The sequence below is a fragment of the Chrysemys picta genome, chromosome 23 (assembly GCF_011386835.1).
Source record: "Chrysemys picta bellii isolate R12L10 chromosome 23, ASM1138683v2, whole genome shotgun sequence".
Classification (NCBI taxonomy): domain Eukaryota; kingdom Metazoa; phylum Chordata; order Testudines; family Emydidae; genus Chrysemys; species Chrysemys picta.
Window position 1 is genome coordinate 11912114 of NC_088813.1, and position 14870 is coordinate 11926983.

General features: G+C 49.2%; 1 protein-coding gene across 3 annotated transcripts in view; it reads right to left on the reverse strand.

Moving 5' to 3' along the window:
- The window catches only part of NCMAP (non-compact myelin associated protein), a 30828-nt gene extending 17207 nt beyond the window's left edge, over nucleotides 1–13621 (reverse strand). The window contains exons 1-2 of one of the 3 annotated variants that reach the window (XM_065576816.1): nucleotides 13474–13614; nucleotides 7851–8001 (exon numbers count right to left, since the gene is read on the reverse strand). Coding sequence is in view for 1 of the 3 variants with exons in the window: in XM_065576814.1 (XP_065432886.1) it covers nucleotides 2024–2048 (25 nt within the window). In the remaining 2 variants the exon portion in view is untranslated. Of the gene's footprint in view, nucleotides 1–2023; nucleotides 2147–7850; nucleotides 8002–13473 lie in introns of those variants that run through there. The other 2 variants (XM_065576815.1, XM_065576814.1) reach the window with 2 other exon arrangements.
- Between the last annotated feature and the right edge of the window lie 1249 nt (nucleotides 13622–14870).

The following is a 14870-nucleotide window of genomic DNA, read 5'->3' on the forward strand; positions in this document are numbered from 1 at the left end:
GGGAGGGGACCCTAAACTTAAACTCCAAGTGAAAGTTAAAGCCAAGGCAGCATCCAAAGAAGAAAATCTATGCAGCTCAATGTATGTTTGGCAACCATATGGCTATACAGTAAGGCTGGTCAGTAGACATTTACCAGAAACTGTGTGTTCTAAGGGTTGCATTGCCAGAAGGTTGTGTTACTTCATTGTTTCAGCCTAAAAATGATTCATTTTTTAAAAAATACCTAGATCCCTGAATCTGCCCCAAACTGCTTTTTAAACAAAACTGTCAATTTACATGCAATGCCTGAATGATGGATCAGACATCAGCAGAGACCTGGGAGCAATTATACAGCATATCCCTGAAAGGAATGTTAGAGGGTTTCCTTTATTGTCAACACTTTTTAATTAAAAAGGCCCCTTTACAATAGGGCCTTGCTTGTCCAGCCGCACTGTACATTTTTAAGTTATGACTGGGCACATGAGAAGCATTAAACCAAGCACCCATCGATGGCAATTCAGACTTGGCAAATGAGACTTCGGTAGTTTCTAATGTAAAATGCCTTATTCGAATCCTAGGGGGAAATGCAACAGAGAATTTAGCCTTTTTATAGCAAAAGGGTTCCTTGCTCTCCCCAGAAAATGGAGGGCACATCTACACTAGGGTTGTCCTGGAGAATCCAGCTAATCTTTAATTAAAGGTGATGTTGTGATGAAACCTCCAGGAATACGTCCAATCAAAACTGGCAACCCTAATCGACACTGAGCAGGTGGTGTAATTTCCAGCTCGAGGAGACATATCTCGCTAGCATGCTAAAAATGAAATGTAGCCGCGGCAGCGTAAGAGGAAGGAGGGGCTAGCCGCCCAAGTACACACCTAGTGTGTCGGGCAGGATGGTACGTGGGGTGGCTAGCTCCTCTCACCTCTTACGCTGCTGCAGCGACATTTATTTTTAGCATGCCAGTTCCATCAGAGCAAGCACTGCGATGTCGCCTTAAGCTGGAATTTACACTTTCTAGCTCCAGTGTAGATAAAACGTGAACTCCTTTCTTTGGGTGTAAGGGAAATGATGTACAGATTGCACACACCACGACTCCCAGCACATCAGCAAGTTTGTACGAATAGTAGCTTCATCAGAGGTTCTCAAAACGCTTTAATTAAGCCCCACTGAGATGTAGACAACTATCCCCGATTTCACAAAGGGGGGAGGGACTCGGCAATCGGATGCTTTACCCCTTGCTTGTGTAACGCCAACAGACCCCAATCGTCGGCGGGTGGGATAGAATCTGGGACCTCTGGAGCTTTTAATACATGAGCCTCTACCGCATGAGTGAAAAGCCAACTGGCTGTTAGCCAAGGCCGTAGAGCAGACTCATTAATGCTTTCTCTCTTTCTAAGTGGTCTCGGTGCCACTAGATGGGACAGACCACCACACCCAGGAGGTGTGTGGGTTACACTTGCATATGGGCTTTCGCTCTTTCAGAAAGGAGACCAGCTTTGAAGAGGGAACGGTCTGGGCTTTTGCCAACTCTTAAGTGGACTCAAAATAAAAAAGGTAAACGGAGACCATGTGTTCTAATACGCTCCCCCAGATACACTAACTCTGGGACCGCTCCCCTTCCTTTCACAAGAAGAGTTGGATCTGCAGAAGTGAAGGTATTTTCTCTAACCCTTGAGGCAAGGCAATGGCTGAGAAACCCTGCTCTGTAACCCCTTTCAAAGCACCGTATGTTAGACTGAAGCAGTAAATCCAATAATACATCCTCACACCTGACTGTCCACCTTACATTCATGTACAGAGGTGACCTCTACAGTCAGTGCCGAAGGTCACGGATGGATTCTAAGAAAACACTTGGTCCCTCAAGGTGACGCAGATCAGATTAAACTACCCAGAACTGACTAGCACTAAGCGCTGTACACAGACGACAAGCCACAGTTTAGAAGCCATTCACACAGTGCGGGTTGTGTATTTTCCAGTTGAAGATTATCCTGAGAAACTGATTCAGGCCGGAACCGGAAAGAAAAATGCCCTGCAGCACCTACGTGGGGTCCGTGCAGGCTGACTCATTCCGGATTAGCAGGAGTCAAGGTGGTATTTCAGAAATAGCCATCTGATGCCAATTCTTCTGTAGCACCTTGCACCACAGAAAAGCACTTGGACCCCAAATGCCAGGAGAACAGGAATACTTGTGGCACCTTACAGACTAACACGGCTGCTACTCTGAAACCTGTCATTATGCAAATGCCAGGAGTTTTGCCATGGACTTCAGTGAGCTCAGGATTTGGCTTCTAAAGAGGAGACAATAAAGAAGTATGGCTTGATTTTTCCTTGTGCCAAACGGAAGAGGCAAGGGCCTTTTCGCTGAGCGTGTGAATTCACTTTTCACAGACAATGTTCTTGCTCAGAGACAGATTACTGAGAGACCTTCAGTCATAGTACCAAGTCCCAACCCCTTGTGTTTCCATCAGAGCTAGGTGCTGGCCACGAGTGTCAATCTGGATCCAAAGCTGAGCAGCCCCAGAGTTTCAATCCAGTCTGTTGACCCCAGCTCTAGTTTCAAAAGCCCCTGCAGGAGAACCATGTTTTGTCTGTTTTAATTCCTGTGTGCCGGAGGAAGGGTGTGTGACCGCAGCACCTTCAGGAGACGTGTTAGAGACGCTTGCAAAAGGCTGGGAGGTGATTTTTCTTGGTAACATAGATAAATATTTTTTCTAAACTTTATTCAGGGCACCAGATTTTCTGGCTGAGCAAACATAAGAATCTCTTTGACTTCCTTCATATCGCTCCTGGAGCTCAGAGGGCTCCTTCAATAGTTAACTCAGCAACCAGAAGTTTGATTTAATTCCCCTCATATTTACCAGCGAGCAGATCTACGAAAAGCAGGAGTGCTAGTCAACAAAGATCAGAATGGAATGTGGCGGTGAGGGCTCTGTCTTTAATAAAAACAAGCCAAAGTTTTCGTTCCACTACCTGTTACTACAAATTTTATGAATCAAGGCTCCAATCCTGCAAAAACTTAAGCACATGCTTAACTTTAAGCATGGGAGCTGTCCCATTGACTTCAATGGAATCACTCAAGCACTTAAACCCTGGGCCTGATCCAAAGCCCATGGAAGGCAACGGAGAGACTTCAAATGTGTTAAGCGTTTGCAAGGTCAGAGACAAAAACAGCAACTCCAAAGGCACGATAGGAATTCCTGGGAACTCATGGGGACAGGCATGTGTCATATACATAGGCCTGGTCTACACTAAAGGGAAAAGTCGATGTAAGCTACACAATTTGAGTTATGTGAATAGCGTAACTCAAATCGACGTAGCTTAGCTCTACTTACCGCGGGGCCCACACTACGCAACGTCGATCTGAGACGCTCTCCCGTCGACTCCCCTTACTCTTGTCGATCCGATGGCATACAGGCGTCGATGGGAGAGCGATCTGCGGTCGATTTAGCGGGTCTTCACTAGACTCGCTAAATCGACAACTGATGCATCAGTCGCCGGGCATCGATCCCCGGTATGTGTAGACAAGCCCATAGTGTGGGTGCGACCATAACCCAAATAATCATCTCGAGTAGCCTGTTTCATTTAGTCACGCCTCCATGACCAGTATCTTGTCTCTAAGCTATATTTGTGTTATAACAACTTACATTAAAGAACTTACAATCTTAATGATATAGGCTTTCGTTTAACTTCTACTTCTTAGATAGTAACAAGTTCCACGTGAGGGTGACCAGACAGCAAGTGTGAAAAATCAGAATGGGGTGGGGAGTAATAGGATCCTATAGAAGAAAAAGACCCCAAAATCGGGACTGTTCCTATAAAATCGGGACATCTGGTCACCCTATTCCGTGCACTAGTTTCTAGCTTTACAAACTATTTGTACACGTTATCCAGAGAATCATGTTGTCCAAAACTGAAATGCAGCCAATTTTGGGAACCCAGCACCTATCTAACAGTGCACAGTGACCCTACACAAAAGTACTTTAGGACAGGAAGTGAAGGAGGATGCCATATCTACTTGAAACTGTGGGGGGAATCTGGAATGGTACAATGCAATCATCCACACTGGAATTTGGCTAGGTCTTTGGGCTAATACTACCATAGTCCCCTTTCCCAAGGATTGTATTAAAGGATCTTTAATGACAGGTGGCATTTGTGACAGATAGGGCAATTTCCTGCAATATCCTTGAACTAACTTATTGTATTAAGCGTATGTGTTATTGTGGGCTGGGAATGTACATAGCCTCTCTAGGGGGGAGATGTGGCAGATATAAAACCTAGGAGTTCAAAAGATTATATGGAAAACATACCAGTCAAATATGGACTCTAGGGACAATAAGTGGATTTCCCGGGGAATCCCTAGGGAGGAGTTAATGCAAATTCCCCAACTCTGGTTGTGCAAAATCCCAGCCTTTTGAAGCTATGCCCTGAGGAGAGGCTCACTATCTGCTGATTACCTGTTACAGAAAGCCAAGATCAAAGGCCCGAGCTGTTTAAAGAAACAGATGATCTGCTCGGCCTTTGTTCTGGTTCTGGATCCAAGATAGATGAACTTGTAGCCACAGGGAAAAGTCAGTTGTGGATTTTTGAAGGACTAAAATTTACCAGAAGCCTAGGCTGGAGTTTGGGGTGGTCTCTGGTAAGAACGTTGAGCAGGTGTGTAGGAACATTTATTGTTTGAATACATGGTCTCTGCAATGAAACCTTAAGAATAAATGTGCTTGCTTAGAAGAAACTGGGTGATAACTTGCAATTGCTGGCAACACACTGGGCATAGCCTTCAGAGAGAAAGCAAAACACAGATCCTGGCCTTTTAGGCAGTCTGGCTTGCTGGGGCTATCGCAGTGTAAGGCAGAGAGCTGGGCAGCCTTAAAACTCCTGGTCAGAAGGGAATGAGACAGAGCTCTCTGCCCAAGAGAGGTGACAACTGGGATCCAGAAGCCTATACTGGGGGCCTTTGGTGGATCACAGAGGGGGAATACTGGTGCAGTTGCCCTGACACTGTGGCTGCAAGGACCTAATTTTATGTCTCATGCAAAAGATGGCACCTTCAACAGCATACAGCACCTTGCACACTGGTCTCTGATCCATGACTGGGGCCTTTCTGAGCAACTCTAGTTATTAAACCCTCTCCTCTGCAGTAGCTCTAGCATGGAACCTGGTCGATCCTGCCCCCCTTACACTCACTGAGGGTGAGCCAGGGTCTACTGCACGTTGTTGGAGGCTGCTTGTTCCAACATGATGCTTAGAGCTGCTTGGGTTTCGACTCCAGCACGACATGCATGCAGAGCTGGGATTCCCTGCCTGGAGTTGACTAGCATGCTGCACGTGGTACTGATTTTGCAGGAATGATTGACATAAGTGCTGGACCCACATGGGGCACGCCATTTGCTGAAAGGCGGCCACAGAGTTCACAGCTTCCGAAAGCTTTGCCCACCCAGTTTAACTGGCGCAAGCGTCTCCGCTTTACTCTGATCGCTGCAGAGTGGGTCCTCCTCCCCATTTCACAGATGGAGAAACAGAGGCCCAGAGAGGTGAAGGGACGTGCCCAAGGCAGGAAGTCACTGGCAAAGCTGGGAACAGAGGCCACATCTCCTGACTCGCAGTCCTGCAGTTCATTCACCAGACCATCCTGCCTCCTCCATAAGTGGAGCAGGTGTGGGGCGAGCCTGGGGCAAAACTGAAGGGGAGTTGGAGGCCTCTTTTGACTATTTGTGAGAGAGAACAGCAAGCTGCATAGACCCAGGTCGGTTCTGCTGTCAGACACATCCCATAGGGTTCTTGAGGGCCCTTTTTTGAAAGGGCATTTCTAGCTCCGTGCTATTGACATAACAGCTCTTCTCTCCTGCTGTAAACAGAGACAGAATCCTCTCGGATCAGCGCACACTGGGCCCAGAGAGAGAGAGAGGCAGGACCATTGTCCCTACCTGCAATAATCTCAGCTAAAAGGAAGAGGGCTTGGCACTTAAAACAGCACAAACAAGCAGAACAAGAACACCTCATGCACTAGTCAGGGATCTCTAGTCGCTCCCTGACATGACGAGGAAATAGTTGGGGGCAGAATCAGAGCCGGAGTGGTTTTAACTGAAGAGACGAGACTGGATCGTAAGAATCCCTGAGCAATTTACATGCCGCAGCTCAGACTAGAAACGCTAAACTCACAACTAGAGCCCGGGCTCCAGTCCAAACCTGGACGCCTACACTGCAGTTGTATAGTCCCACAGCTCGAGCTCCAGTCAGCTGACACTGGCCAGCTGTGGGTGTTTTATTGCAGCGTAGAGATATCCTAAAGCCGTGCCCCGGGGCCAGCCCATGTCTTCAGGCAGGGCAGCGTTTCATCACCCTGTTCGATGAGATCGTTGGCTGGGGAGGCGGATTTCAATGTATTTTTAAGCAGGTCGGGGACGTGATTGTGGTTGCTGTTTGCTAAGCAGGTCTAGTCAGACAGGCAGGAGGTCTGAGCCAGACAGGCAGGAGGTCACTGGCATGGATAGACAGAGAGAGTTCTATATCTGTATGAGACCCAAACCTGCTGATAGTGGGGGGGCAGAGTCAGGGCAGCGGCTTCAGTAGATGTTACTGAGCATGCTCAGCACAGGTACAAGCCAAGCAGCAACTTTGGGGGGCACATGACCCCGCCTGTCCCCCCCCATGCGTCGCCTCTGGACTAGACACACAGTTGATATAAAGCTATATCCCCACTCTAGCAGTCATGCAGGACTTCCACACAGTGAAGTGCCAACTCACTGTGCGTGCCACTTTACACTGGCATGGCAAAATCCATAAGAACGGCCGTGCTGGGTCAGACTAAAGGTCCATCTAGCCCAGTATCCTGTCTTCCGACAGTGGCCAATGCCAGGTGCCCCAGAGGGAATGAACAGAACAGGTAATCATCCAGTGATCCATCCCCTGTCGCCCATTCCCAGCTTCTGACAAACAGAGGCTAGGGACTCCATCCCTGTCCATCGACAGGTACCTTTACCTAGCTCGGTTACTTTTGTGGCTTGCCATCACCATAGTCTCATGGCTTTGCCTTCACAGTCCCTTCTGTGAGGCAGCAATGAGCTGTGTCTATAGAGAACTAGAGGATTGGTGCATCCAGTTTTTCCCTTGGCTGTCTCCTCTGACTCCAGTCTGTGTGCTCTCTCTTCAGCTCTCATGTATCCCCTCTCCCACAGTGGCAGCTCACATGACTAACAATAAGCAAGGTCAAAGTTAACAAGCCAAATCCAATGCAAACCGGACAGGGAGGAACTCACCCACCCACTCTTCAGGAATGTTGACCCCAGACAGGCACAAGATTCATGAGAACACATCACATTGGAGCTCATTCCCCAAGAGCAAGGACTGTCGGCCTGGGCATATGCCAGGGTTTTGCACACTGGTCGCTGTCTCTAGGATTTGCTCAGCTGTACAAAGCAAGATGAAGCAGTTTCTGGCTTGAGACAGTTTCTCCCAGTGACCTCACATGTCCAGCTGCCCTGTCCCAGCGCACCATCTGCAGGTTCCTTTAGCACCCTAGCATGGTGGGCAGCCCCTCCCACGGTTGCTTATGGCATCAGAGAGCTAGGTGTCAGTAAACAGCACTTTCGCTTCCCGCAGACAGATGGGAGCTGTTTGGTATAAACTGGAGGAACCAGTACAAATTTTTTCTCCATATTTTCTTTTTTGGAAGTGTGTCACTTACGCTTTCTGATCAACTTCAAATACCTACAGCAGGGCACTGACGGGTGGAAAATTTTAAGAGGCAAAATGGCTCTACTTTAATCTCTGGGCTGCAAAGCAGACGCGTGGATTCGGATGTCCTGTTCTTTAAGATTTCCAGATTTCTGCTAGTTAGTTCCCAGCGAGAGGCCCTGATCCTGAACTCACCTCAGGACAGTGTAACTTAATTCGCACACATCGAGTTCAGATGTGCTTCATTCAGCGTTTGCAGGATTGGAGCCGTAGAAGTCAGGTCCTCCGGCAGATCACTCCAGTCTGCAGTGGAGCAATTTCTTCCTCTTCCATCTACTCACAGCCCCTGCATAGGGCCAGATGAATGTTAGTGCTGGTGAGAGACGCCAGAGCAAGGTCCTCTGTCTGCAGAACAGGTACAGCACAGGCAGTGGCAGGGCAAGCCACCTTCACATGCCCTACCAACATGCCCCAGAAAGGACGCCTCTAAGGATGAAAGGCAGTTCAGTCTCCATGGTCCATTCAGTTCTTGGTGTCTTTATTTAGACAACCATCAAGGGGACCAATTAACACCAGTGGTGATGGTATGTGTGTGATGCGCCTTTGCCCACTGGAAACTAGACAGAATCCCACCGGTTCCGTTTGCAGGGTCTACAGAAAAGCTCCATGATTCTTTTATATGCTGGATTTTGTTGCAACAGCCTCTGCAAGTCTCATGTGCCAAGTGACACTTCTAAGGCTTTGTCTACACTGGAACTTCGTCAGTAAAACTTTTGTCATTCAGGGGTGTTAAAAAAACAACAACTCTGAACGACAAAAGTTTTACCAGCGAAAAGCGCCAGTGTGAACAGCGTCTGCCGCTCGTTGGGGGTGGAAGTTGCTCTCCTGCTGACAAACAGCAGCTACACTGCGCACCTTTCAGCAGCATGGCTGAAGCAGCACAACTGTGTTGCTAAAAGCTGTGTAGTGTAGACATAGCCTAAGACACGCTGCATGAAAGCGACAGCTCCAGGAGGCTTGTTCTCACCCAACTATGCAGGGGAGTGCACAGGCGTTGTAACTCCCTCTAGCACTCATGGGCATTCAATACAGGTAATTTACATGCACTGATGAACAAACAGACCCCTCAGTCTATGAAGCTGGGAAACCTGCCTACTTTTTCCTAAAGCATGAACTCCCAGAAGCCTTTGCTCTCCGAGCACTTTAAACCACAGCAGCAGATCCTACAGCCCCACCTCCCTGATTGTGCATTTCACTAGGCCTTTGTGCTTAGCGGTCCCACTTTTCTACAAAATTCAGGAGCTGATATTTGCTTATCAGCCATGCAATATTTGCTCAGGCGCCTTCAAATTACCCTTGCTAGTCCACTGTGTTGCTCTATTTCTCTAACAATCAGAAGTGCCCGGCATTAGTCTGGGATTCAGCAGAGCAAGAATTCCTATGCACATCGCTCCACTTTTCCTTCCCTCCCTGGATACTAAAAGAGAAAAGCCACTTTCTCTGTGATGCAGAACTCTGGCAACTCCTTTCTCTTACCAAACAACTGGAAGAAAATAGTCACAAGATTTCTCTAACTACTGCACATATGAGCCCATGAAACACACTAAACTATTCAGGGTACACTTTGTATGAGCACGCACATGATACACTGCGCTTCCATCTGCCACTCTTTCTCGGAGATTCTCAGAGCACTTTGCAAATGTCAATTCTTTAAGCCTCACATCCCCTGGGAATTAAATAGCATTATACTCATTTTATAGAGGCAAGTTATGTGACCATCCCACACAGCTAGTCAATAGTCCAGTTTACTACTTCTGGGCGCTAGACACTAGACCACAGTTCTTCCTAATGCTCCATCTACAGTAGAACCTCAGAGTTACAAACACCAGAGTTATGAACTGACCGGTCAACCACACACTTCATTTGGAACCGGAAATACACAATCAGGCAGCAGCAGAGACCAATTAAAAAAAAAAAAAATACAGTACAGTGCTGCGTTTAACATAAACTACTAAAAATTAAAGGGAAAGTTTAAAAAAAGATTTGACAAGGTAAGGAATCTGTTTCTGTGCTTGTTTCATTTAAATTAAGATGGATAAAAGCAGCATTTTTCTTCTGCATAGTAAAGTTTCAAAGCTGTATGAGGTCAATGTTCAGTTGTAAACTTTTGAAAGAACAACCCTGTTTTGTTCAGAATTACGAACATTTCAGAGTTGCGAAGAACCTCCATTCCTGAGGTGTTCATAACTCTGGGGTTCTACAGTACTGGATTCATGTCATTTTCTTCACAGAAAACCTACTTTTTTTTTTTTAAGTGACTTCCCAGAGCACTCAGTGTCTCAATTACCTTGAAAATCTAGAAATCACATGTTTCGAACCTGTGTTCCCAGCAATAATGGAATTAACATCCATCCTTATTGTGCTGAACAGCTATTGCAACACCTATCCATTAGGCTAACAAGAACATGGTCCAAGCCTTCTGTCTCACCCCACCTTAAGTACTAATCTGCCAGCACAGAATCCCAGTGCTTGCACGCATAACTCAGTCAACTTTAAGGAAACACCTTCTGATTTGCTCGCCCACAGCACAAGGAATCGGTTTCTGTGCTTGTTTCATTTAAATTAAGATGGATAAAAGCAGCAGGCTCAGTTACATCCACAGAGATGAATGAGGAAAATTGTTAGTGAAAGGTTTTGTTCTTGCAAGTAGGCATTCCTGACTTCTCCCCAGGGATGAGGTAATTGCCTAGATTGGTTTCAAATGTTATGCCTTAATGGTTTTTAAATTAAAGAAACAAGTAGCTGCTAATGGGATAGCTTGGCAGCAAAACAAAATGTCACATCAGTATCATATTTCCTTCCTGTTTATGGCTGTGTATAACAAGCTCAATATACAGCAATAGAAACGGGTCTAAATTCTGTTCACACAGGTGTGAATCCAGAGTAACTCAAATGAAATGATTGCAGCCATATAACCGGTAACAGAATGTGACGGACAGCATACAGAGCAGAAAGGTTAATTCTGTAACTACCTAATAAAACCTCTAACCTTTTAAACACTAGCAGGCACCACAAACAGTGCCACTAACCACTAACAATGGAAAAATAAACTAGTGGAAACTTCTCTGGGGCCTCTACCCCAAAAAGACACTTACACACCCTTCACTTTACACATGCGAGTGACCCGACTGGAATTGATGGGACTGCTCACACGTCTATGGTAAAGCACCTATGTAAGTCTTTGCAGAATCCGGTCCTAGGCCCTTACGTAACCTAACCACGTAATAATGCCACAAACAATGTCTACGGTATTCTGGATCCCTGAAGATTTTTGTTTTGTCTTACTCCTCTAAGCAATCACTGCACAAACAGCAAGTTAATCTACAGCGATTGCAGTGGGCCAATGCAATCAAATGGGGAAAGCAAGTGTAATGGCTTTTGGACTTTGGTGGCCAACAGTGGTTGCACACCTCTCATTTAAGGTTTTAAACCTGTGATACGATTAGGCTCAAGAATGCTCTGGAAAGGACCTGATCGAGAATACCAGAGGTCTGTATAGACACTGAGGAGTCCTTGTGGAGCTTTAGCGACTAACAAATGTATTTGGGCATAAGCTTTCTTGGGGTAAAACCCACTTCATCAGATGCATGGAGTGAAAAATACAGTAGGCAGGTATATATATTACAGTACATGAAAAGATGTAATGTGCTGTAATATATAGACCTGCCTACTGTATTTTTCACTCCATGCATCTGATGAAGTGGCTTTTAGCCCACGAAAGCTTATGCCCAAATAAATTTGTTAGTCTAGTGCAGGGGCGGGCAAACTTTTTAGTCTGAGGGCCGCATCGGGTTTCATAAATTGTATGGAGGGCCAGTTAGGGGAGGGGGTCATGGCCCGGCCCCCACCTCCTATCTGCCCCCCCCCCCGGGATTCCTGCCCCATCCAACCCCCTCTGTTCCCTGATGGCCCCCCTCGTACCCCTGCCCCATCCAACCACTCCTTCTCCCTGTCCCCTGACTGCCCCTGGGACCCATGCCCCTTACTGCCCCCTGCTGCCCCATCCATCTCCCCCTCCTTCCTGACTGCCCCCCGACACCCCTGCCCCCATTCAACCCCATTTCCCTCCCAACCCCTATCCACACCCCCGCCCACCACCCCAAACTCCCCTGCTCTCTATCCGACCCCCCCTGCTCCCTGCCCCCTTACCGCACTGCCTGGAGCACCGGTGGCTGGCAGCGCTACAGCCACGCCGCCTGTCTGGAGCCAGGCCACGCTGCCACCGCCACCACGCAGCTCAGAGACGGGTCAGGCCGGGCTCTGCAGCTGCGCTGCCCCAGGAGCTCAGAGCCCTGCCACCCAGAGCATTGCACCAGTGGCACGGCGAGCGAGCTGAAGCTGCGGGAGAGGGGAGACAGCAGGGGAGTGGCTGGGGGTGCGCCCCCCGGGCCAGGAGCTTGGAGGTCGGGCAGGACGGTCCTGTGGGCCGGATGTGGCCCGTGGGCCGTAGTTTGCCCACCCCTGGTCTAGTGCCATTGGTTTTGCTGATACAGACTAACACGGCTACCCCTCTGAAAGAGGGCTGTATGTTTCCCACACAAGAGAGGAGATTGGTTACACTGCCCATAGGGTACATCTAGACTATTTTATTACATTTCACAATCACTTTTAGAACCAACAAAGCCTTTCCAACAAGTCTATGAAAGCCCACTGGCCTCCCTTCCATCCGGTCTGTATTCAGCATGGGCCAGCTCCCACCCTCAGCACTGAAATGTGGGAGTGGGAACCTCTTGTTAAAAGGTTAAACCGCCACAGGAAAGGAGGGTTGGGGCAACTTCTGAGGCGCTTCACCCCCCATCCCTGCCAGAGACAACATAGACACATCCCGCAAAGAGCGCTGAGCAAGGAGCGGCATTGGGAAGACTCCATACAAGCAGCCCCTTCGAGGGATTTCACCCCAACCCTGCTCCCCAGACTGTAAACGCCGGGCTACACATAGCAAAGTGCGGCTTAATCTAGGGGGGCCGCCTCCTTCCTGAGCCAGGAGAGAACAAAGGACTAGATTCCCCATTCCCACCACCTCCTCCTTCTCTCTCACAGAGCGGTGGTGGGGTGTGTGTGTGGGAAGGGATCTCTTTTATTGACCCAACCTCTCCTGGAGCAGGAGACAAGCTTTTGGGGCTCCCCAGGGAGCTGAAGATCTCCAGGAAGAGCTCTGCATAAGCTCCTAAGCGAGTCTCTCTCACCGACAGAAGTGGGTCCCCCTCCAATAACAGATATTCCCGCACCCTTGTCTCCAGGGGGGCTGGAACAGTTTGTATAGTGTGTGTGTGTGTGGGGGGGGGGGTGCTGAGAGCCATTGACCCAAACTGCAAACCTTGTCTATGATGGAAACCACTTCAAGCCAGGGGGTGCGGCAGCCCCCTCGTTCCAGCACCTAGGGGTGTCTATTGTGGTGGGACCAAGGGGGCTACACAGCAGCCCCACAGCCCGGGGCTAAAGGGGGAAAGTCTTGTCAGCGCCCGAAGTACAAGCAGCCCAGGACTGGCCCTGGGGGACAGCAGGGGACCCTTGGAGACCCCCACGCGTGTCCCCGCTTGCAATAGGCTTGGCAGGTCCCCCCCCCGGCTCAGGCCCTTGTCCGGGGCACAGAGCGGGGAGCCCGGCCCCCCGTTCCCAGCAGCAAGGCTCGGCTCGGCTCCAGGTCCCCTAGGGACGGGCGGGGAAGGGGGCTCCCCCCGCTGCCTGGGGCGCACGGCCCCGATCCTGGCAGGCGCACGGGCCCCCCCGGCTGGCAGCGGCACGAGGACGCACTTACCTGCCGTGTCCGGGGCCCGCTCGCAGCCCCAGCGCCCCGCTCCGCCTGCGGACTCCCGGGGCAGCCCAGCGCTCCCCGCCCCGGCTGGAGCCCCTCCCTCCGCTCCAGGTGATCCGCCTGCCGGCCGGCCGGCCCGCCTCCTCCCCCACCGGGGCGCGGATTTCGGGCTCCTCCGCGGCAGGTGTAGGGAGATCTCCCCCGCCCCATGGGGGGCAGCAGCCTCGATGAGGAGCCCAGCCAGGCACAGCGGGGGGAGAAAGTCCCTTTATCCCCCCCCCCCCCCGTGACTTTAAAGAGGTTTTGGGGGGCAGATTCCCCCGAGCCCCCCCGCAGCGGGAAATCCCTTCTCATCCCCGCTTGGCAGGGCTGAGCAGTGATTTGTTTGTAAAGGGGGGGAGCTAGGGAGGAATTGCCCCACCCCCAGCCCGCAATTCTGTGCCCTCTTGTCTCCACTGCACACTAAGCCCCCTGATTCCGACTCCGGTTTGAGCCCAAGCCCCCCTTCTGTCCCCCCACACCAATCAGTCAGACTTGGGTCAGCCAGTGCTCAGGATCTGCTGGGGGGTGGGTCAGAAATGGCCCACTGGGACTCAGATTCAACCCCAGTCAGAGGGTCTGGGTAGCACACTATGAACGTGTTAGCACCTGGGTCCAGAGCGTGTGAGACCAGCAACTGTAAACCTAGGTTTAGGATGCAGTGTGGACACTCAACTGCAGTCTTGGAAAAATGGAGTCCACACGCCTGGGTCCCACAGCCTTGGTGTGCAATGCGGCCTTGACATACCCTTTGGAGTCAGTGTCACCCCCCCCATTTCTATGCGTGTCTGTAGTTAACATCAGAATAAGCTCTGTACCCTGTTCCTGCTCTCAGATCTGCACAGATGTCTGTATATCATAAGTCAGGCCCCCAAAGCCATGAGATTTAAATAAATTGGGGGCTTTTTTCATTTGCTTTGTGGTTTTTGAGTAGCGCTGGGTGAATCCTTGATTTTGGCAGTCAGTGGTCGAACCAAAACATTCAGAACACAAACAAATCATTTTGGGTTGAAGGAAACATTGCATTTGGGTTTTAGGTGTTTTACCCTTTGTGTGTGTTTCGTTAAGGCTAGCTACATTTCGAAACACAACACTGCCAAAGGAGAAGTGGAAAGGTTTTGTTTCCAAAATGACTATAACAAAACTTCTTTACTTTTTCTGAAAATTTTCCCCATTTTTTCAGCCCAAACTATCGACCAAATTGGACCCAAATTCACCAACAGTATGGGTTGACCCGAAACTGCATCTTTAGGCAAAAATAAACTATTTGCTGATTTTTCTTCACCCAGCTCTATTTTTGAGCTGAGATGTTCTATGTTTTCTTGGCAAAGAGTACTAGACATTTACCCTTTTTATTCCTA